This window comes from Oncorhynchus masou, chromosome 18 (assembly GCF_036934945.1).
Source record: "Oncorhynchus masou masou isolate Uvic2021 chromosome 18, UVic_Omas_1.1, whole genome shotgun sequence".
Taxonomy (NCBI): domain Eukaryota; kingdom Metazoa; phylum Chordata; class Actinopteri; order Salmoniformes; family Salmonidae; genus Oncorhynchus; species Oncorhynchus masou.
Window position 1 is genome coordinate 64,446,098 of NC_088229.1, and position 24,591 is coordinate 64,470,688.

Sequence of the window (24,591 nt, forward strand, 5' to 3'; positions counted from 1 at the left end):
AGCTAGCCAGCTACTTAACCCTGTTGCCCAAAGCTAATGTTATAAGCAGCCAGCTAGCTTCACCTGGCGAGTGAGTCTCAACCGGACCGGGTTGTGAAGCTAGCCACAATAAAGATTAGGTACAGTAGTGCAATTTACAGTTTGACTTCAAAATAAAAGTACCTATTTGAAGGTGATGCAGAGGTTAAAAATTGGTGGAATCGTACCATATTTAGACTAGATCATGTTAAACACGGTTGGAATGTGAAGCAATGAAATGGGGTATCAGTCTACTCGGTGACACCCACAGAACACAACTGTGAAGAGTTTACGCAAATTTTTCCAACAATTGTTTACAGACAGATTATTTCACTCACTCACAATTCCAGTGGGTCAGAAGTTTACATACACTAAGTTGACTGTGCTTTTAAACAGCTTGGAAAACTCCAGCAAATCATGACATGGCTTTAGAAGCTTCTGGTAGGCTAATTGACATAATTTGAGTCAATTGGAGGTGTACCTGTGGATGTATTTCAAGGCCTACCTTCAAACTCAGTGCCTCTTTGCTTGACATCATGGGAAAATCAAAAGAAATCAGCCAAGACCTCAGAAAAAAAATTGTAGACCTTCACAAGTCTGGTTCATCCTTGGGAGCAATTTCCAAATGCCTGAAGGTACCATGTTCATACTTGCGTACTATTGTTTGTACAGATGAACATCACGGGACCATGCAGCCGTCATACCGCTCAGGAAGGAGAAGCGTTCTGTCTCCTAGAGATGAACGTACTTTGGTGCGAAAAGTGCTAATCAATCTCAGAGCAACAGCAAAGGACCTTGTGAAGATGCTGGAGGAAACAGGTACAAAAGTATCTTTATCCACAGTAACCCGAAACATTTGACCCAGGTTAAACAATGTAATGGCAATGCTACCAAATACTAATTGAGTGTATGTAAACTTCTGGTAAGAAGTTTTAGGTTGAAGTTATTATAGGAATTACAGGACAATTTCTCTCTATACAATTTGTATTTCCTTAACATTTCTTTGACTATTGGATGTTCTTATGGGCACTTTAGTATTGCCAGTGTAACAGTATAGCTTCCGTCCCTCTACTTGCTCCTACCTGGGCTCGAACCAGGAACACATCGACAACAGCCACCCTCGAAGCAGCGTTACCCATCGCTCCACAAAAGCCGCGGCCCATGCAGAGCAAGGGGAACAACCACTCCAAGTCTCAGAGCGAGTGATGTTTGAAACGCTATTAGTGTGCACCCCGCTAACTAGCTAGCCATTTCACATCGGTTACACCAGCCTAATCTCGGGAGTTGATAGGCTTGAAGTCATAAACAGTGAAATGCTTGAAGCACAGCGACGAGCTGCTGGCAAAACGCACAAAAGTGGGTCATTAATATGGTCGAATCCGGAAACTATCGAAAACAAAACATTTATTTGTTCAGTGAAATACGGAACCGTTCCGTATTTTATCTAACGGGTGGCATCCATAAGTCTAAATATTCCTGTTACATTGCACAACCTTCAATGTTATGTCCTCATTACGTAAAATTCTGGCAAATTAGGCAGCCCAAACTGTTGCATATACACTGACTCTGCGTGCAATGAACGCAAGAGAAGTGACACAATTTCACCTGGTTAATATTGCCTGCTAACCTGGATTTATTTTAGCAAAATATGCAGGTTTAAAAATATATACTTCTGTGTATTGATTTTAAGAAAGGCATTGATGTTTATGGTTAGGTACACATTGGAGCAAGACAGTCCTTTTTCGAAAATATGCACCGCATCGATTATATGCAACGCAGGACACACTAGATAACTAGTAATATCATCAACCATGTGTAGTTAACTAGGGATTATGATTGATTGATTGTTTTTTTATAAGATAAGTTTAATGCTAGCTAGCAACTTACCTTGGCTTCTTACTGCATTCGCGTAACAGTCAGTCTCCTCGTGGAGTGCAATGTAATCAGGTGGTTAGAGCGTTGGACTAGTTAATTGTAAGGTTGCAAGATTGAATCCCCGAGCTGACAAGGTAAAAATCTGTCATTCTTCAGTGAACAAGACAGTCATTGAAAATAAGAATGTGTTCTTAACTGACTTGCCTAGTTAAATAAATGTGTAAAAAAATATATTTAAAAAAAATATATACATTCATTTTTTTTTTTTTTTTTTTTTTATTTTTTAATTTTTTTTAAATCGGCCAAATCGGTGTCCAAAAATACAGATTTCCGATTGTTATGATAACTTGAAAATCTGCCCTAATTAATCGGCCATTCCGATTAATTGGTCGACCTCTAGTAAGAACGGACAAATCTGGTGCAGTCCATGAGGAGGAGATGCACTGCAGTACTTAATGCAGCTGGTGGCAACACCAGATACTGACTGTTACTTTTGATTTTGACCCACCTTTGTTCAGGGATACATTATTCCATGTCTGTGGAACTTGTTCAGTTTGTCTCAGTTGTTGAATTCAGTTATGTTCATACAAATATTTAGTCTACCATTTTTTTACACTACTGCTACTCTGTTCATCATATATGCATAGTCACTTTAACCATATCTACATGTACATACTACCTCAATCAGCCTGACTAACCGGTGTCTGTATGTAGCCTCGCTACTTTTATAGACTCGCTACTGTATAAAGCCTGTCTTTTTACTGTTGTTTTATTTATTTACCTAATTCTTGTTCACCTAATACCTTTTTTGCACTATTGGTTAGAGCCTGTAAGTAAGCATTTCACAATTTGTATTCGGCACACATGACAAATAAACTTTGATTTTTATATAGCACAGGCATAGGTGAAGACCAGTAACACAAATCCATCACTAGTAGCTAGTGTTTTTCCATGGAAATCCAACAAATTGTAGACGATTTGCAAAAACAGCCATATGCTTTGTCTGATGAATTATTCAAAGACTCGAGTCATGGAAAGTGTCTAACAGAGGAAGAGCATGTTATGAGAACGGTAAAGGACGTACCCATCTGCTATCCAGATGAAGAGCCTGATAATGATGTAAGGAAAGACTTACTGTAACCAGTTCATGAGTGACTGAGTAATGTGGCCTTAACACCTATAGTTGCCAAGACAGACACAGCCTCCCACTCTCCTTCACCTCATAGACCAGTGTTTACCAACTCGTCCTCCCAACAGAAAACCTTTTTGTTGTAGCCCCGAACAAAAACACCTGATTCAACCTGCTTTTCCGGGGCCACAACAAAAATGTGTGCTGTTGTGGGTACTCAGGACTAGAGTTGGAAAACACTGTCATAGACAATGACTGAATGATGTACCATGGATCCACACAGGCCCACTAGTACTAGTGTTCCCCCACTACAACTCTGACTTCAGTGCTCTCAACTAACCCGAGAGACTAAAAGAACAGGGCTGAAGCTGTGACTTTTGATACATTATATATTTTTGTATCTGTAATTCAATAAGAGCAGGAAACACTGATGGTGTTCCAATCAATGCTTCGGTTCATTAGTCTGCTTACAGTGGAAATGAGGCTATAATGTGAATCTTTCACGTCTGAATTCTCTAGGCTGTCTTGTCGATTAAAAACTCAACCTCAACAACACTGGTTAGGCTAGTTAAAGAGAAGCAATACCTTGTCTTTCCTTTTTCTTTCGCCCCAGTTCAGCGACGTTGGTCTGACTTTAAAGGTTATGAATGATGGATGTATTGTCCCAGTCAGACTCCCCAGTAGGCCAGTCTGTTATCTGGGAGAATGGGCACCCAGCACGAGACTGAGGAAAACAGGTGCTTTCATTTTAATGATGGAGCTTGTCTGTCTGTCTGGAGCTGGGCCCCACCTAGCCTGAGCAGAAATGGACAGGGAGAGGTGTCTAACTAGTCAGGCTGACAGGATCACAAGTAGTGGGTTGGAAGGATGCAGAGCAAAGCTACCTACAGACCTGTCCTGATGCATTAGGGGTCTACACACATCGGCCTACGCGTTTATGTCGTGTCCATCCAAGCAGACCGATGTATGCCCATTCTGCATTCTGTATACCCTCTCTCTCACCACCCCACCCTACATCCTTTGAGGAAGAGAGAACATTTATCATGCTCTAATTCACACGTCTGTGATGCTACTGTAACAGAAGTCCCCTGCCTTAGAAGGCCCATGAAACTTGTATAATTTGTAACATCTTTTTGGGAAGAATGAGGTTAATGATACTAATATGGTCTTGATTTGACACTCGACTTCATCTTTGAACTGATATGGTACTGTCATGGCGTAAAGACGTCCTTTTCAAAGCCATGTTGGTCATTGACGATGTTCACTGTTAAACAATGAAAGAAAGCCTCTTTTAGACAAACGCTACTTGAGTACTCGAGTCCAGGCCACCGCTGCGGGGAGCACAGATGGTTGTGCAGCCAATTTGAAGATCAGATGGTCAGAACCCTAAGTTGGCTGGTCGGCAGATGAGTGACCGGTTAGCCAGGTTCTGACATTACTGGTGTACCTTTCACCGCTGGCGGGGTCCTTGGTTCCCTATCACCGATGCTAGCAGCTTTAGGCGGCAGACTGACGCTCCTACCTCTTTAGTTGACCAAGCAAATGCTACAATATAACGGTCAGTTAAATACAACAAGCGCAGGATCACGTTACATCCTCATCTATTGATCAATAGCAACATTAAACAGCAACAGAAAGAAAGAATTTATCCACTCAATGACCTGCGCATGTTGCCTGCAGTCACAGGCAGTGGGCCAATTAAGTCATCAAGTAGTAGGACTCCAGTTGTGTGCACCATGAAATAAATCGTTCAACAACTTGAGTAGGATACGGCTAAGCCCTTGTTGCGTAACATGGTATGTTTCAGAGAAAAAGGTCATTGTCCCATGAAAAAGTAATCGTTTCGTTTCCTCTGAAGTCAAAGCACACTAACGGAAGTAACCGAGCTACTGTGTTCTGCACTACCACGTGCTGGTCTTAAGTTATGCACTCACATCCCATGTCACAAATGAGATGAGTAGGCTACAGTAAGCAGTCATGTGGTTCAAGCAGAATTACAAAACAGTGCAGAGAGAAGAAGAGGAGAGTGATGGTTTAGGAGAATCCTTTTCTACCACAGAGGCACTTGCTTTTGATCAAATCCATCACCTCCTGTCCACACTTTCTTCCCTTCTCTCCTCCGTGCCGTGAGAAGAGGGGAGTACACTGCTATTCTTAGCAAAGGACACAGGACGCCTTGAGACAGGCAGTCCTGTGGCCCCCTCAGCGGAGTGGAAAACAACCGGATGCATCCTGTTTTCAGGGAAGATGGAAAGAGAGCCTGTGACACGACTCGTCGAGCAACTTTTACGGGATTGGTTGAACAGTGCAGAAGAGAACCTCCCCCGACAGTTATTTTTCTCTCGTCAGGACCAGAAGGAAAGAAACGCCGCTCAGGCATTTGTTAGTCGTGCTGCATTAGGTTACTCCTGCTATGTTAGGTTAGTCCTGTTCTGAATGTTCTGTACACTCCACAGTAAATTGATCCCAGAATCCCTAATGCTAGTTCATGCTCCATATCACCTCAAAGGAGTAACATGTTAATAATACTATGAAGGATTTACCCTAAATAGCCACTGAGACAGAAAAGGTATGTATGTTCCCCTCAGGAGAGAGGAAGAGGGGGGAGAGGAAGAGGGGGGTAGGCTACATCAGTGCCACCCTTTCAGATGGTCTGTGTTTGTCTCTCCTCCATCTTCACTTCAACACAATGGAACAGACCACTAGGTTGACTAAGAAAATAAATACAGAACCTTACAGGTCATAGAGAATTCCCATGGATTATCACTATTAGCATCACACTACACTCACCCCAGCCCCTACTCAAACTTAGTTTACACAATCTGTAAACCGTACTCTTTCATAGCCGTACTTGCCGTACTCTTTTATAGTGCCATACTAATGGGTAGACGCTACCCACAAAACCAAACCATTGCCCTTACTCAATAGGAGCACAGCTGCCCATGCCCTAAACAAACACATGACAATGCGCTCATCAGTGCTCACACAATACAAGGTTCCAGAGCACCAGCTGGGAAACCAAACAGAAGACAACTAAAGACAGAGTTTCAGAGAGCTCAGGTGCAGGTTCATGAACCCTCCAATAGGCTTGGGCGGTATATACTATATCCCGGGCAATTTGGAAATAACCACAGGATGGTTTTTCAATACCATTGAGACTATTTCTTTGAAGTTTTTCAATAAATTGTAATATCTGTAGCTAATGTTTAAGGACATACCTGCAGTGGACTTGTGCAATACGTTAGGAGATAAAGCAGATCCCGTTCTTCATTTCATCTGTCACATTATTTTACATTATGAAGCTTACTGTAGTTTCCCAGAAATATTGAGCCAGTCGCATTTCAAATTGAAAGTCAGTGTTTTTTTGCTTCAATAGAGTGATCAGGGATGTGCAACTATAGTTTTCCTTCACAGAAAATACATTAGTGCAACGAATTCAGCAGAAAATAGCTTCATTTTCATCAGATGACAACAGAAGTACAACGGTGTATGGCTGACAGCCACAAGAGTAAATGAGCTTAAAATAAAATACAATTATTTTTTTGCTAAATAATATATAATGTTTATCAGAGAAATAATGTAGCCAGCTACATTTCCTAATGTTTAGCTTAAAGTTAATCTTCCTTTTCTCTGGTAAAATGAAGGCTGGCTACACCAAGAAAAGTGCCAGAGAAAAGTAGCTACACATCAGTCAGAGAGCTATCTGCTGTAGAATGCCTGTTTGGAGAAGTGCAACTGAAGCAAAAAATTAGTCTGATGCCGAGCAGAAATTACAATAAGGATATTAGATCTGCATTTACACAACACAGCAAGATATTTCTTACACGCCTTTTATCATTTGTGCGTTAATGCGACCCTTAAGGGTCATAGTGTGTTCGCTTTCTGCCGTGTTTGAGAAGTCAGCACTTTGGAGGAGTTATTTGTACAGCTGCCACTGCTGGATTTCCTTGCGGTTTTTTTCTCCTCTCGGTTCTTGGCCTGTCTGCTCCTCCCAACCTCTTCTCCGAGCAGAGCAGGCAGGCCCGTTGCCCTAGCGACTCCAGACTCCACACAGACACAGCATGTACACATGCTGCTCCAGAGCCAGTACTGTTCTTCCATCAGACAGCTTGTCTCAAAACTTTGTTCATTTGCATAATTGTCTCTTTGCCTGTAAATGCCCAAACTCAGCAAAAATCACATTCAGTAGCTCCTACCAAAATAAACGCAGCATGTAAAGTGTTGGTCATGAGCTGAAATAAAATATCCCAGAATTGTTCCATATGCACACAAAGCATATTTCTCTCAAATTGTGCACAAATGTGTTTGCATCCGTTAGTGAACATTTATCCTTTGCCAAGATAATCCATCCACCTGACAGGTGTGGCATATCAAGAAGCTTATTAAACAGCATGATCATTACACAGGTGCGCCTTGTGCTGGGGGACAATAAAAGGCCACTAAAATATGCAGTTTTGTCACAATACAATGCCACAGATGTCTCAAGTTGAGGGAGCGTACAATTGGCATGCTGACTGCAAGAATGTCCACCAGAGCTGCTGTCAGAGAATGTAATGTTTATTTCTCTACCATAAGCCACCTCCAACATCATATTACAGAATTTGGCAGTACATCCAACCGGCTTCACAACCACAGACCACGTATAACCACACCAGCCCAGGACCTCCAAGTTATTCTTCTTCACCTGCGGGATCGTCTGAAACCAGCCACCCGGACAGCTGATGAAACTGAGGAGTATTTCTGTCAGTAATAAAGTGCTTTTGTGGGGAAAAACTCATTCTGGTTGGGTGGGCCTGGCTCCCAAATGGATGGGCCTTTGCCCTCCCAGGTTCACCAATGGCTGCACCCCTGCCCAGTCATGTGAAATTCATAGATTAGGTTTCAATTGACTGATTTCCTTATATGAACGGTAACTCAGTAAAACCGTTGACATTTTTGCATGTTGTGTTTATATTTGAGATGGATTGCCTGTCTTTGCAATTAGTTATTTCGCTAGCAGCCTCCATGGAAATTCACTATTACTTGTGCTAATTTTGTTAGCATTCTGGTCATAAACACCCAATGGGATTTTTTTGCATCTTTTTGGAGCCCCCTTGTGTACTAAGCCTGTAAAACCGTAAATCCCGATATGCGAGGACGGTATGACGATACCGCCAAACCCTACCCTCAAAACAGAAACACAGTCTAAAAGCTGACTTCATATCTGACTCTACCGGATAATGAGGAAACAAGGCATATTGTGCGTGTGTGTGTGTGTGTTACTATGTCATCAGATGGTGACTCAACCTGTGAAATTCATACCTCAGATAACAAACATGCAGGTCCAACAAAGTTCAAGAGAATGAATGGACCCTGGACTGAGTGTTTTGTAAAATATGCCAACATGCTACATCTTCTTCCCATGCTCCCACTGATAAGAACATGGGCCTAAATGTCTTCCTTTTGCTTCAGAGCCTGAGACAGACGGTGTTAACAAGAACAGCAAACACAAACCATTTCTTATCAGCCTGGCAACTTTGAATCACTGGCCAAACTGCTGAGGGGGCATTTCTTTTCAATTTATTTTCTCCATTTCCTCTGATGAAGGGCTCACAGCTGGATAGGTAATATGCCAGACTGTTTCTCAGGACAGAGACTGTCCTACCTGACTCCAGCAGGCCACACAGGTTTGGCAGTGGACAGAGACTGCCACACCCCAGCAGGTACAGAGGCCCGGGCCATTAATTATCTATGGATAGAAGATAGGCTGGGCTGTCACACAGGGAAGAGCTTGGAGGAGAGGTGGAGCGGATGAGAGACAGAATGGGGCGTGTCCACGCCAGTGGGCCAGGAGTGAAGATAGGCAACCTTAGTGTTCTTATTCCCCTGCTCCAGGGCCTCACGTTGCCATTCTTTAACCAAACTGCACATCCACTGTATCAGGCCCATGTCCACTCTCTCAACTCTGGTGGGACATCATAAAGTAGGATGAGCAGGAACACTGGTTCATTATTTATCATCTTGTTAACGATCACAGTGGCAATCTAATCCCTTCCTCGGAGTGATTAGAGACACCCTAGAGAGAGCTCAGAGGTCAGGGTCTTATGCAGGAGGGTGAAACGTTATAGAATGCTCACATAAAAATAGCCCTTATGTTGAACATACTTTCTTCTTTGTCATGGAGAGTAAGCAGGCACTCATGTGAGCTCTAGCTCTAATACATTAGCCTACATATTTTCTGTCTGCACCATTCTAAACCCTTCTGAACACAACCCCAATATCGAAACATTCTAGATACATCTCAAACTTCGAGGATAGGAAATGTGTGGCTATATTATTTAACAGCTAGGACGGCATTTTATTTGTGCAAATTTTTCTTACTTTTTAACTCTGCATTGTTGGGTAAGGGTTTGTAAGAAAGCATTTCATGGTAAAGTCTACACCTGTTGTATTTGGCACATGCAAAAAATAATACTTGTTTATTATATAGCTGACTGTAAAGAGCGAATGTAAATCATAAACAAGCAAATGACAAGCATGCTTGTCAGAAACACTGACATAATAACATGGTAGTTACGTTGTAATAACATGGTAGTTACGTTGTAATAACATTGAGCAAAAACCTGAGTCACAAAATGTTCAGCATACCTAACATTGACTGACAATATCCACTAACAACTTAGGATACAGTAACCAAACAAGGACAGGCTTGACTGATAATTGTTCTCTGCGTCAGTGCATGCAGAAATCCCTGGCCTGTACTCTGTGGCTCACTGACCCCCATAACCTCATGCAAGGCCTTCTGCCTCTGTAATGGTTACTTTTATTACGAGAAAGAGTGTAGGTTACCACTGGGAATCTGGGTTCCCTGTGTTTTTTCTTAACAATTATGGAGCCAAATCCATACCTTAAATCCAACATAAGCTGCCTAGACCCTGACACATGGAAGGTTATTTTAAAAGAAGAAATGGCTTTTGTTCATCTCATTCACTATTGTGCAGTGTGGCTGTCCTCCAACGACCACCACACGAACAACTGAATCCATCACAGTTGCCAACTTGCTAAAGACTCTGTGGGGTCTTTTATAATGACAAGGCCAAAACATGACACTTCAATAAGTTACTGTTTTTACAAGTTGCAGTTGGACCCACTTCCAATTGAAGTATGCATGGAATGCTGTTTCAGAGAGTAATTTGTAGCAGTAAAACAAGGGATTATTTACCTCTGGGCCAATTTGACTGGAGCATCCAAGCAGCAAGGCAAGTAAGGGGCCAACACTGGTCTGTGTCTGATGCTCATTTAGAAGTTGAAATGTTATAACATGCTAAACAGTATCTCTGACACATAGTAGTGTAAGTTAGGCATACCAATATACTGTAGCTGTCTCTTAGCTGCTGCAACAGGCCTGAGAAGGAATCGTTAATGTAATGACATGACAGTAGTACTTCCACTGACACACATAGGCGGCTCAAACTTGGACTTACCTATTGAAACAGATGATGATGATGATGATGATGCATTAACATGCACGACCGCAAATTCCTGAATTGACGACTGAATCGGCTGGTTTGATTGAATACCAAGTGCAGGTCCAATTGCTAACGTTGGCTAGTAAGCTAGCTAGCAAATTCAAGCAAGCAGTAGCCTGGCTAGCTAGCTAGTTACCTCAACAGCAAAAATTCAGTTAAATGACCTTACAAACACTGCTTGATATGAAAGCACCATATTGATGACTGAGCAAGTCAAATCCAAAACACTATGGCTAGTTGTCAAGTAACCTTAACACCTTTCCCTGAAACAGATGGTTGTATTTTCTTCAGCCAGGCGTATGGCTATGTATGGTCCACCAAAGCATCAAGGTTTTGTCATCGCCTCTCTCCTAGTGGTCATTTGTTCATTCAAATTTCTTGTCAAATCTTCATTGTCCTAAAAAAACGCTTGTTTCGCTTGTTCAGCAGCTAGCTAGTGTTGCTAAGCTCGCCGCTGTCAAGTGCTCTCAGTTGCTCTGCTCACTGGACTCGACTCTCGCTGAATCATCCACAACCACATGCGCACTGCCACTGGTCTCCTAAACCTGTCCCTAGACAAAAACAGTTAGCATTGATACATTGTGGGAGGCAACAAATCTAACTAGGAAGATTTTCAACGAAACCAAGATAGACCACAGCCTGTCGTGTCAAATGGGAACAAATTAGTCATAGTGGGCAGAACAAACAGGGAGGTGGGCAGAGCCAAGCACGAGATCCTATTGGTATGTTCTAGCAATTAATTTGCATATTTCCGTTAGGGAACGCAGACTCTGTGATTCGAATGTGTGTAATAATTAAACTCGCCCTTTCACTCATAAACGCTATTTTTTTTTTTACATCTTTTGCAAAGGGTAATTTCTAAAAAAAATTGTTCACTCTGTACAGAACATATTTTAGTTTTGCAAACAGAAAACTGTATTGACATCAAACGTTTAATCGATGAGAAAATGTGCAGAAAATCCATCGAGTTCTAATTTCTCCCACTGGGCTGGTAGTGAGAGGAAACGCCAAGCGGATGCTTCACATTTATACATCCGGTGAAATGCAATATAATTTTTTTGGAAGCAATAAAGGATTTATTATTCGAATGTGTCAAATATCCAGCTTTGCAACAGCCCAGACTAATGTCTAGGTTAACAGTGTTATCACATACTTAAATAATACAAATAATAAAAAAATTGGGGAAAAAAATATGAAAAACAACCAAAATCCATTTTAATCACCAAAATGAGCCTCAAAAAGTTCTGCAACTGCAAATGTCAACTTTTCAACTGAGTTTACCATTCATTCATCAAATGTCATTAGCTGTAATTTGGCCAGCAATAACGCAACATAGTATGGTTTCCATTTGAATGTGAATCCATAACTGAAACACAGTTCACACATGTGAAATGCCAAACATTGCAGCATTGCATGTCTTTATTGATTACATTCCTGTAATTTAATGTGATATTTTTTTAACCAATTTGTTCCCTCCCACTACATACGTGTTGATTTGTCTCATTTACATCATAAAGTATAGAAAATAATAAAGGCTATAAAATAGTCTGTAGAAAACAAACCTTAAAAAGGCCCAATGCAGACATTTTTATATCAATATCAAATCATTTCTGGGCAACAATTAAGTGCCTTACTACAATAGATTTTCAATAAAATTGACAAATTGCTATTAGAAAAAAAAGTTACTCAAGAAATAATTTTGCTAGGAGTTGTCTGAGTGAGGGGAAAACTGAAAACTAGCTGTTATTGGCAGAGAGGTTTGGAAGGCTTTGTTATTGGTCTATTAACCGATATACCCCATGTTGATGTCACCATGGAAAGCACAAAACTCCCACACATGTAAAATTGCTGATTTAGATGGTCATGTGTAGATTGTATTTTCAACCAGCAACTATCAGGAAATAACGCAGATTTTTTTTTTTTTTTTCATCAGCTATTGTACAATATGATATAAACACAGGAACATTTTATTTAGCCTGCACTGAGTCTTTAAGAAACAAGTACATGTGGTAAACAAATTAAATCTGACTGATGTTGTGGAAGTACAGGCTATTCAGCTGAGCGGTTCTGTTATAATACAAAACCTACAGCTTTTTCATAGCCCAACCTCCAGATTCAGTTTTACAGGCCTTTTCCAAATAATATCAATGCATCTCTGGCTGCAAAATGTTATCTATATGCTTATTTAAGCCAAATAACTGATCTTATAAAAGTTGCATGATTATGTACAGTATACACTAACATTACATTATTCAACATAGGCATATTTGGTTTCTGCGTTTCACTAGTTTACTTTTCATAATTGCTTAAATGGGAACAAAAACACCTAGCTCCTGACAGCAAATCCTATTTCATTTTTTTGCCCAGGCTAAAATCAAGTTAAAGGGGGTTCCCCTAGCGATTAACGTGCCAGTCTTCAAGGCTCTCTTTAACAGCAACGCAAACGACAACAAAAGCCTCTCAAAGATTGAAACCATTTGCCCATCACTATGTTAGGTTGAGGCATAAACACATTTGTGCATCTTAAGATTCCGTTTGTCTGAATACCTCTTCCCACATTTATCACAGATGTACTGTTTCCCTCCTGCGTGGACATGCCTCTTGTGTGTTCGGAGGTGACTGCCCTGACTGAAGGTCTTCCCACAGATTTCACAGCTGTACGGCTTCTCTCCTGTATGGATTCTCTGGTGCAACTTCAGACTGTTGGCGTTGTTGAATCTTTTCTCGCAGAAGCTACACTGGAAAGGTCTCTCGTTAGAGTGGGTGCGTCCGTGAGACATGAGACTACTCTGCTGACTGAAGGTCTTGCCGCATTCTGTGCAGATATATGGCCTCTCTCCAGTGTGGATGCGCTTGTGTATTTTAAGATTAACCGATTGACGGAATGTCTTGCCACACAAGTCACAACTAAATGGCCTGACGCCTGTATGAATACGCTGGTGGTTCTTCAGATTGACAGCGTGACGGAAACTCTTCTCACACTGAATACACTTGAAGGGCTTTTGTCCAGTGTGAATGAGTTGATGGGTCTTCAGTGTTACAGCGCGTGTGAAGCCTTTCCCACACAGTAAACAGGTGAAGATTTTCTCTCCCGTGTGAATTTGCTGGTGTCTAGACAGATTCTGAGCCAGGTTGAAGCTCTTGCCACACACAGTGCAGCTGTAAGGCTTTTCGCCCGTGTGGATTATCGAATGGGTCTTGAGGTGCGCCTGCTTGCCGAAGCATTTCCCACACACGCCACATATGAAGGGCTTCTCACCAGTGTGGGTGCGGATGTGATCATTACAACTCTGTTTGTGGGCAAAGGCTTTGTTGCAGAACATGCACACAAATGGTTTCTCGCCAGTGTGAAGTCGCTGGTGGGATTTGAGGTTACTCTGCGTGGAGAAACTTTTCCCACACTCTGTGCAAATGAAAAGCTTCTTTTGGGCAAACAAAGTCTCCAATAGGATGTCTGTGGGGTTCACCAGGGGACCATCGCTAATCATACCATACTGGTGCTCTGAAGAAGAGTTCCCTGCAAAAGCATCATCGGCAGCTCCTGTAAGACATGCATAAAACATGTCCGTGAACAAAATATCCATGAAAAAATATCATCTCAGGTGGCAGTTAATACTATGATATGGGCTGATCTTATGCACTGTCAAGACACAAGTACTTGCTTTATACTTACTCTCTGCAATGGCCCCCAGGTCTATTTGCCCATGCTCGTCTTTGACAGAAACAGCCAAGACAAGGGGAGATTCTGGTGTGTCCAATTCCTCCACATCTGCAGACTACCAGCACAAACAGATTGCTTAGGTGTGAAAATGTGGAGCATAATTGGATCATATTATAGAAATGGCACAGAATGGACACAGACTACAAACATTTAATGGTTTGCCTATTGAAACCAGCCAAAGTGTTTGCAGAAACTATTACATTGTGATAATGGCTGCAGTTTTATGCTCTTAACCAATTACCTCGACTAACCGGTACCCCAGCGCATTGACTCTGTACCGGTACCCTCTGTATATAGTCTCGCTATTGTTATTTTACTGCTACTCTTAAATTATTTGTTTCTTTTATTTATTTATTTTTTGGGGGGTGTTTTTCTTCAAACTGCATTGTTGGTTAAGGGCTTGTAAGTAAGCATTTCACTGTAAGGTCTACACCTGTTGTATTTCAGTGCATGTGATAAATAAAATTTCATTTGATATCAATTGCATGACTCTTGAAGCAATCTGCAAAGAACTTACCTCCATTGAAATAGTTTGAGCCGCAGATTTACCACTTCCGCCATAAGAATGTTCCTCCGCTGCACCAATGAAAGAGAAGTGAGGCATAAATAGGTAGTTCTTCTTCTTCAGGTGAAGCTAGTACTTTTTAGTTCTTCTTGAAGTGCAACAGATAAAGAAATAAAAACATCTGTTACTTACCCATTCCTCCAACTGACAGAATATTCAAGATGCTCGCTTGTGGTTTGGCTTTTTTCCCTCTATGGCCTTTGAAGGACTTGGATTCAAAGTCCATCAAAAACTTTGTTTCATCCACAATTTTCATTATTTTACCCAATGCCTCATTGCCCAGTATCTCCATGATGGTGGCAAAGTCTGTCTGTAAATGAAAGAGATTATTTTATTTCACCTTTATTTAACCAGGTAGGCTAGTTGAGAACAAGTTCTCATTTGCAACTGCGACCTGGCCAAGATAAAGCGTAGCAATTCGACACATACAACAACACAGAGTTACACATGGAATAAACAAAACATACAGTCAATAATACAGTAGAACAAAAGAAAACAAAAAGTCTAGATACAGGGAGTGCAAATGAGGCAAGTTAAGGAAATAAATAGGCCATGGTGGCAAAGTAATTACAATATAGCAATTAAACACCGGAATGGTAGATCAGCAGAAGATGAATGTGCAGGTAGAGATACTGGGGTGCAAATGAGCAAAATAAATAAATAAATACCCATATGGGGATGAGGTAGGTAGATAGATGGGCTGTTTACAGATGGGCTATGTACAGGTGCAGTGATCTGTAAGCTGCTCTGACAACTAGTGCTTAAAGCTAGTGAGGGAGATGTGAGTCTCCAGCTTCAGAGATTTTTGTAATTCGTTCCAGTCATGGGTAGCAGAGAACTGGAAGGAAAGACGACCAAAGGAGGAATTGGCTTTGGGGGTGACCAGTGAGATATACCTGCTGGAGCGCGTGCTGCTATGGTGACCAGTGAGCTGAGATACGGCGGGGCTTTACCTAGAAGAGACTTGTAGATAACCTGTAGCCAGTGGGTTTGGCAACAAGTATGAAGCGAGGGCCAACCAACGAGAGCGTACAGGTCGCATGGGGGGTAGTGTATGGGGCTTTGGTGACAAAACGGACGGCACTGTGATAGACTGCATCCAGTTTGTTGAGTAGAGTGTTGGAGGCTATTTTATAGATGACATCACCGAAGTCGAGGATCGGTAGGATGATCAGTTTTACGAGGGTATGTTTGGCAGCATGAGTGAAGGATGCTTTGTTGCGATATAGGAAGCTGATTCTAGATTTAATTTGGGATTGGAGATGCTTAATGTGAGTCTGGAAGGATAGTTTACAGTCTAACCAGACACCCAGGTATGTGTAGTTGTCCACGTATTCTAAATCAGAGCCGTCCAGAGTAGTGATGCTGTAGTGATAAGCAATGTATTATTTCAAAACATACCATGAATAGATTGAGGGTGGCTATTGTATTCATGCATGCCCCTTTCCATGGTATCTGCCACCTGTAACTGTTAATAAACATGATGTCCTATTGGACAACTGATCTGTGTTAAGGGAAAAGCTAGCTAGCTTGCTTGCTTCAGTATCCTAGCCAGCTGCTAGGCCTTTCCTCTCTCACTCATGGTGACTTACCATCTTATTCTGACTCTCCGTCTGCACTTTTGCCGACAATTCTTCATCCTCGCTATGCCCCTGGGTCAGTTCCAGGCTGAACACGAAAACAGAACTGTCCTCTACAAGTTTACCCAGTTCGGCCACCGCCGCGTGAACAAGGGTCTCCATTACAGAGGCCAACTGGGTCTGCAACGCGATGAAATTTGACATTCTGTTTGTTGGTGTTTATCACGAGCGTAGCTAATTGACCACTCTTTTAGATTAGCATTTATGAAATATTAAGATAATACCACATACAGGTGAAGCTAGTACATCAATATATTTGATTAATTAGGAGTACAGAGACTCTTTTTTTGTGAATGTGCTCACACGGAAGTATTTTGTGAACTCCAAACTTCTAGTTCCGGTTTAGAAGTGAGTTGAGTTTATTAAAGAGACAGCTACTATATTTTGAAAGTTACAAAGTTGTACATTACCTTATTCAAACACACTGTAGTGTGATTATTTTGTTTATTTAATACTTGACCTTCCAGGAAACCCCATACGTTTATTTACTTTGGCATTTAAACATAGGGCATCTGGTAATCAAGGGCATTGAGAATCTTTGAAGAGGCTGTTTCGAAAACCTGTGGGGCGATCATATGAATTATACGATGACGCAAATACCGCGCCAAATTTTGTAGAGAGCTACTTGCTTGTTGACAATTGGGAGCTAGAAAGGTACCTAGCTTGCTATCCAAAAGACACGGACACAATCACAATAATAACCTGTCATTCACTCCAGTCAAAGGACGCGTGAGTTGGGAGACATTCTTATTTTTGTTGGCATGTCCAGTCGGAATAGCTAGTTCCACAATTTCTGTAGGTAGAGGCCGGTGCCAGTTCCAGTGTCTGAGATATTTACGTTAGCTAGCTAGCATCAGCTGCTCGCTAAGTAGCGCAATCTAGCTAGCAAGTTAACGTTGAGCGACAAGCTAAATTATTGAAATTGACGGTCATGTTATTGGCGATTTTGTGTGGTTGTAGCTCCGACTTTGTGCGTTTGGTTATTGTTTTGGGGAAGTGAATTTGAGATAGACGCTACTGTCTGGGCAGAAAGAGTCACGTTAAAGGGGATAGCGTAGCGTTAATTGGCTAGTTACATTAGCTATATCACTGCCAGTTAATTCCTCACACATTGTTTACATTTTATGTTGCATTTTTCTTTATTTGTCCTAGTTGCTAGGGGAAGCAGACATGGGTTTACTGGATCAATGTGAGGAGCTGTTCAAGACGTCAAACCTTTATGATGTAATCGGTGTCACAAATGATGCATCGGAGGCAGAGGTTCGACGGGGTTATTATAAAGTCTCACTACAAGTCCACCCTGACAGATCACCAGGTGACGGGCAAGCCACTGCCAAGTTCCAGGTAGGCAAGACAACACTTACATTCAAAAAATAATGTGTGAACTTTTGTTTACCTTTAAAACTTTGGTTGATATATTGGGAGGAGCAGGTGTCCAATGATCAGTTTCTGTCCTGTTTGATATCTTGATGTGTTACTAGACTCTAGGGAAGGTGTATGCAGTCTTGAGTGACAAAAACCAAAGGGCCATTTACGACGAGCAGGGCATAGTAGACGAGGAGTCTGACTCACTTGACCAAGATCGTAACTGGGAAGAATATTGGAGAACAATGTTTCCTAAGGTAGGACTTCAAGTTAAGCATTTTTTCCCCCAGTGCAAGTTACAAATGGATACATTCAGTGCCTAGTGAAAGTCTTCACATCCGCCTTGCACAGTTTTCACATTCTGCAGCCTCAAATTAAAATCTCAGCTCCAATGAATTAACACTGAACATTCAGAAAGTCCCAGGCCTGGACATGATCAGTTAGGTCAAGACTGTGCATTCTCTTTGCAGATCACACTTCAAGATATCCTGAACTTTGAGAAGTCCTACAAGGACTCTGAGGAAGAAAAGCATGATCTGATGCGGGTCTATGAGGAGCACAAGGGCGACATGGACATGATCATGGAGAACGTGCTGTGTGCCACCCAGGAGGACGAGCCACGGATCAGAGCCATCCTCCAGTGCGCCATCGACTCCAAAGTGCTGCTGGCTCACAAGGCTTTCACCAACGAGAGTGCTAAGAAGAAAAGCAGCCGCAAACGCAAGGTGTGTGAACTAATCTACCACTCTATATATATTCCTCAGTGCATTTTGAGTTTGTTTTATCTCATGCTCTTATCACAGAGACATAGCTAACTGATACAGGTGAACATCAGTATGGTCACCATTGCAGCTGTCAATGTTTGTGTCATTGTGTTTCCAGGCCGATAAAGAGCGTAAAGAGGCAGAGGAGATGCAGAAAGAGATGGGCCTGAACAGCGAGGACAGCCTGGTGGCCATGATCAAGGTGAGACAGTTAGTTGACCAACGTGATACAACGTAAATGTACAACCATTACTGACCTTTTTTCGAAGCTGCCGTTGGTTATGTATCTCGTATCCCCCTCCTTTTCTTTTATTTCAGAAAAATCAGAAGTCAAAAGAGGCAGGCTTTAACAATTTTATGGATAACCTGGAGGCAAAGTACTGCAAGAAAAGACCAAGCTCCTCCTCAGGAAGGAAGGGAAAGAAGTGACTTTTTTTTTCTAACTCACCTCTGCGCTGTTGCTAACAGTCATGTTTTCATTATATGTTATGATTAAAAGTTGATCCTGCGCAAAGACAGTTCTTGAGACCACTCTGTCATAGTGAAAGATGATATTCTGTTCATAAGTCACTTAAGACCTAAACATGGTCCGATGATTTGAGTGGCAGGGGATGTGCCTATATATATGGGGGGTGTCACTATGAAAGAAGTAATATGTATATTTCCAAAGATTTAAAAATAAATGATTTACTTGGTAACGGAAAGTCTTATCATACTAGCTTCTGTAACCAGTGGCCTAGATGGTTATGTAGCAACAACACATTATCAAGACATTACGATGTAATGTTGCCGATTGGTTTTATGTATAGCCCTTAAGGATTCTTTTATTTTTCACATTGCACTTAAATGTATTTGGTTTTTAAGTCAAAAAATAAAAGCGTCCAAAACGTTCAGTCTCTCTTGGTGGCAACAGCAGGCTTAAAATGTATATTTAGGCTTTATGGTTTTATTCAGTTAGTTTCTGTACATACACCAATCAGGCTTAAAAAAAACATCAGTTTAGGTTTTATTAATTTAGTCTGTACATATAAGTATGATATTATTACAGGGCTGATACACTTATTACAACCATTCACTTTGTAAATCATTTTGAGAATCATTGCAATACTGTGGAGGTAGTTACATTATTTAAACAAAATCAGTTTAAACTTCATAAAGGCCTAGTGATCACACAAAAATGTATGCAAAAATGTCCTTTACATAGTGTGTGTATATATATATATAATAAGAATAAAAAAGGTTAGCTATAAGCCAAGCCCTTTGATGGTAATACAGTATCTCTTGAAACACAATGTCCTGGTCAAACACTTTTTTTCCTCAAGTGAGATGTATTTCCTGTCAGTTCCCCCCATGTCTGTTCTTGACCTGTATGTTTCATTCCCATCTGTGTGTGTTACCAAGCACTTAAACAGTACAGTGTTCCTGCCTGGTCTTCTAAAATCATCTGTGTGGTGTATTTGCAGCTTTGATGCTCTCTGTTGTCCACCCATCTTGCTATGATTTGAGGTGTTGTTGATTGGCCCATTCCTGGATCAACCGGTTAGCTATGGCGTAGCTTGGTGGGACCCAGAACACAGTAGGCTCTCCTTTGTTGTTCCGGGGTGGTGCCTTGATCGTCAGCGCCTCTTGGACTTCATCTAGGCTGAACCACCGTGCATCCTCTAACTCCACCTTATCCACACTGACCTGTTAGGCAAAGCAGTTCAGATCAGCAACGTACAATTAATTCAGTTTTCAACGTATTTTATTTATTTCAATGTACACTATTGACATGGAAAATATTTTCTAAAATATTTATTACAAATATAATCTCAAAGTCTCCTTAAAAGTAAAAAGAACAAAAAACAATTGAACAAAACAAATGTGATCTGGCAGTTATTGGACACTAAATGTACAACAATGGATAAGCAGGGTTGGATTACTGACCTGATTTTATGTTTGAGTAACTGAAATAGCATATGAACCCTGCATTAACCATGACAAAATGTGTAGAATTGCAGAACATTTGCTTTAAAACTGCAACACTATCTCTGGCCCATGGCAAAATGTGTAGAATTGCAGGAAATTAGCTTTAGAACTGCAAAATATTCTCTCTGCCACCCAGAAATAGGCCAAAAAATGTTTGGACCTAGGCCCCAGATTTGGTTAGTGGCCTGTGGAGAAGGCTTCGTCTAGATGTCTTGCTCACACTCAAGCCAAATGAATGTATGAACACAGAGAAAGTTAGAATAGTGAGGCAGCCATTGACTGACGTGTGTCTTGTCTGGGTTGACGGTGGCGTGACAGGCCACCATGAAGGAGCTCTGTGGGAAGGGCCAGTGCTGAGAGCCTGAGTACTGGATAGACTCTACCTCCAGCCCCACCTCCTCAGCTATCTCCCTGCGGAGTGCCTCCTCCATGGTCTCACCTGTTGACACATTCAGGAACCTATACCAGTGCTTATGCCAACAGTAATATATTAGTCTTAACAAGTACAGTTATGGATAAGTGAGTTACATCTCTCAGGCTGTTTACATCTGGGTAGCATATTAGGACTGGATGTAGCCTATGTAATAGACATGTTATAAATAGTCAATACACATGCCTCATTGATTTGAAATGTGCGGCATGAGACTCACCAATGTCACAGAAGCCTGCCAGTGCACTGTACATCCCCCGTGGAAAGGTGGACTGCCTCCCCAGCAAACACCGTTTCCCATCAGACACCAGTACGATCACCACCGGAGACATCTGTAGAAAAACAAAAGACACAACCAAACTATTTTTCACCCAGCTTGGGGAAATGTACTAACTACTCTATTTCATGATGAAAATCCAATGTGATATGAGAGCTGTTAAATAGCTGATTGACCTTTTATATTTGCTAGATAAGCCCCGTTTCTTACCTTAGGGTAATAAGTGATCCCACTGCTGTGACACACACGCTGACTGCCAGACTGGTTCCTTTGGGTGGGCTGCCCAGTGGAGCTGCAGAAGCCATTGGTCTGGTGCCAGCGAAGGAGAGCTTGCCCCTGACGATCAAAACATACACCCAGGTATTATAGCAAACACAGAGAGACACACGGTATAATACAATACCAGAAAAACACAGTGCAACACTAGATTGGAGACTTGACTCCAATACCCACTCTGGCTACAAGCGGTGCCTCAGACCCTCTCAGTAGGAAGAAGGCTTTCCTCAGGTCTACGAAGGTTCCTCTACACAGCTCCTCCACAGCAGCCTGCTCAATCGCCCCTGCAGCACAGAGAGACAGTCGGTCAACCTGTCGTCTGACCCAAGAGACACAGAGGACAATGTACTGTAGTGGGAGAACGAGATGGATTGTTATTCCAGATGGGAATTTGATGTACCAACTAACTGTATGTTCCATGAAGTAATGTATTATATGGCCGGATGTTCTCGTACCAACATCAAAGGAGAACTGTGCTTCGTTCTGTTCAGTGCAGTTGATGAGAATGGATTCCTTCACCATCTCCTTGTCCTCTCCAAGCTTTTCCAGAATTTCTTCTACATCTGAGAGGAACAAATGTATTTCCATGACGTGCATACTACATGTTTGTGTTGGTATATACAGGTACATCTCTGTTGAAAGTTGTTCCTGTCAAGAAATGCCCATTTCTATTATGTCATTGCAATAATGTCCCTCTCAATTTAGTGGATTCTGAAGTGAGAGGGGGCTGTCCTTGTTATATATAGTTAAGTCTCAATCCTAGCTCCAATGGCACTAATCATCTGGCCATACAATACCTTTGGTCTGGAGCGCTGGGAGCTGGTATATTCCACTGTCAGTCCGCCGCAGTAGAGGAGCCAGTTTGTGATAGAGGAAAATATTCCCAGACTGCAATGCTGCTCGACACGCCTCATCCTCCTCCTTTATCTTATTCAAGTGCCTAAATCAGACATGCCATAACTTTAGCATGAATGTAATCCCATTCAACCATTATCTAACTTGCAGTATGTTTATTAAATGGGTGGGTATATCTGACAGTTAACTGAACTGACCTCATCCTGGACACATAGCTGGCGGAGGACCGTGAGACCATCCACTTGGGTCTGAAGAGAATCCTCAGTGGCTGGAGCATGTTTAGGGTCCCACAGATCTACATACAATGAGAACAATTGGTCCCAGGTGAGTTGTATTGTGTAGAACATCTGAAATAATGAACGTATTACAAATAAATATTACATGTAAACAAATTAAACGGAATCAAGGTGAAACACAAAGTAGATGATAGTGGAAACTGTCTTTGTAGCGCTGTTCTGGCTTAACCAGGGGGCTGAGCTCTGGTTCCAATGGAGCAGAGCCTGCCAAAGAAGCCATATCGTGGTGAGTTCCAGTAAGAAACATTTCGTTTTAAACATAATTAAATAAATGCAGTGAAACCACATCTCAATCAATGTATGTACAAGTATATTATTGCAGTCATATTCTTTGCATTTGAGTGTTGTCCTTCACGTATATGTTCATGAACAATCGCATGTAGAGGACAGTGCAATCTGACAGTAGCCTACACGTTGTACCAACTCATTAGGACTTCAAAATGGAGGTTGTTTCGTAATGTCTACTCTGTGCGGCACAAGTTCTTGCCAAACCATTACTAGGCTAAACTAAACTGAAAACGTGATACCGTAAGACAAAATAAATCTAAATTCACCTTGCTTGCAGTCCAAATCCTCAAACGAAAAAAATAGAAAGGGAAAACAACTTGCGTCAAGACACAAGAGACCAAACGTATTAATAACAGACAGAGCGTGCAGCGACCTCTGCCACTGACAGAGGGTATATCTTCTCTGCAATAGTGGAGTCAAATATAATTTTCCCTCATTCATCTGTAGTTGAGTTGTTTTTTATTGGAAAATGGCAATGGATAAGAATATTTCGTGTTGCAATAATTAACTATCAATTGATTGCATTTCATTGATGGAAAAACAAGATCAAATAACTAATCTCTTTTTTTCCTTTCAATTGACATTCCAGTCTCTATTCACATTTTTCAATATGCTGTTATAGCTGGAGTTAGGCCTGGACTATAGTAATATTCCTCACCTGCTTACCATTGACTGTATGATCCTTCCCAGTTATATGGGTTTTCACCTGAGATAAGAATAATAATTGTAAAATGTTTTAAATAATAATATATAGAGTACCAGTCAAAAGTTTTGACACACCTACTCATTCAATGATTCTTCTTTATTTTTACTATTTTCAACATTGTATAATAATAGTGAAAAACTATGAAATGACACATAGAGAATCATGTACTAACTAACAAAGTGTTAAACAAATCAAAAAATATTTTATATTCCTCAAAGTAGCCACCCTTTGCCTTGATGACAGCTTTGCACTCTTGGCATTCTCTCAACCAGCTTCACCTGGAATGCTTTTCCAACCGTCTTGAAGGAGTTCCCACATATGCTGACCACTTCTTGGCTGCTTTTCCTTCACTCTGCGGTCCAACTCTTCCCAAACCATCTCAATTGGGTTGAGGTCGGGTGATTGTGGAGGCCAGGTCATCTAATGCAGCACTCCATCATGCTCCGTCTTGGTCAAATAGCCTTTACACAGCTTGGAGGTGTGTTGGGTCATTGTCCTGTTTAAAAACAATTGATAGTCCCACTAAGCGTAAACCAGATGGGATGGCGTATCGCTGCAGAATGCTGTGTTAGCCATGCTGGTTAAGTGTGCCTTGAATTCTAAATAAATCACAGACAGTGTCACCAGCACGGTACCCCCACACCATCACACCTCCTCATCCATGCTTCAAAGTGGGAACCACACATGCAGAGATCATCCGTTCACCTACTCTGTGTCTCACAAAGACATGGCGGTTGGAACCAAAAATCTCATTAAACCAACGGACAGATTTCCACCGGTCTAATGTCCATTGCTCATGTTCCTTGGCCCAAGCAAGTCTCTTATTAATATTAGTCCTTTAGTAGCCACCAGGCTGTCCTCGCTGTTCAGGCCCATTTTCTTCACACAGTCTCCTCTGAACAGTTGATGT

At 41.5% G+C, this 24,591-nt stretch overlaps 3 protein-coding genes across 6 annotated transcripts; 1 reads left to right on the plus strand and 2 right to left on the minus strand.

Annotated features, from left to right (window-relative positions):
* Positions 1-11,583: 11,583 nt before the first annotated feature.
* On the minus strand, positions 11,584-16,779 carry si:ch211-207i20.2 (uncharacterized protein LOC568537 homolog). The gene is made up of 5 exons (XM_064924199.1): positions 16,409-16,779; positions 14,949-15,126; positions 14,769-14,827; positions 14,204-14,306; positions 11,584-14,071 (listed from the first exon to the last, which is right to left on the minus strand). The coding sequence occupies exons 1-5, from the start codon at positions 16,598-16,600 to the stop codon at positions 13,023-13,025; spliced, it is 1,581 nt and encodes a 526-aa protein (XP_064780271.1). The 5' UTR covers positions 16,601-16,779; the 3' UTR covers positions 11,584-13,022.
* A 53-nt stretch (positions 16,780-16,832) lies between these two features.
* Positions 16,833-19,474, plus strand: dnajc9 (DnaJ (Hsp40) homolog, subfamily C, member 9). 3 transcript variants are annotated; one of them, XM_064924204.1, is made up of 6 exons: positions 16,833-16,971; positions 17,609-17,800; positions 17,938-18,078; positions 18,292-18,546; positions 18,704-18,787; positions 18,904-19,474. In XM_064924204.1, exons 2-6 carry the CDS (start codon positions 17,627-17,629, stop codon positions 19,012-19,014), a joined length of 765 nt encoding a protein of 254 aa, XP_064780276.1. In that variant the 5' UTR covers positions 16,833-16,971; positions 17,609-17,626; the 3' UTR covers positions 19,015-19,474. The 3 variants fall into 3 exon arrangements, with proteins under 3 accessions (XP_064780276.1, XP_064780274.1, XP_064780275.1); XM_064924202.1 differs by lacking the exon at positions 16,833-16,971 and adding an exon at positions 16,999-17,185; XM_064924203.1 differs by lacking the exon at positions 16,833-16,971 and adding an exon at positions 16,999-17,110.
* Positions 19,475-19,515: 41 nt separating this feature from the next.
* nudt13 (nudix (nucleoside diphosphate linked moiety X)-type motif 13) lies at positions 19,516-23,330 on the minus strand. Of its 2 annotated transcripts, none has more exons than XM_064924201.1 (9): positions 23,242-23,330; positions 22,589-22,738; positions 22,334-22,476; positions 21,992-22,099; positions 21,714-21,820; positions 21,471-21,596; positions 21,204-21,315; positions 20,838-20,992; positions 19,516-20,271 (listed from the first exon to the last, which is right to left on the minus strand). In XM_064924201.1, the coding sequence occupies exons 2-9, from the start codon at positions 22,666-22,668 to the stop codon at positions 20,080-20,082; spliced, it is 1,023 nt and encodes a 340-aa protein (XP_064780273.1). In that variant the 5' UTR covers positions 22,669-22,738; positions 23,242-23,330; the 3' UTR covers positions 19,516-20,079. The 2 variants fall into 2 exon arrangements, with proteins under 2 accessions (XP_064780273.1, XP_064780272.1); XM_064924200.1 differs by having other exon boundaries at positions 22,589-22,686; positions 23,242-23,326.
* Positions 23,331-24,591: the final 1,261 nt, after the last annotated feature.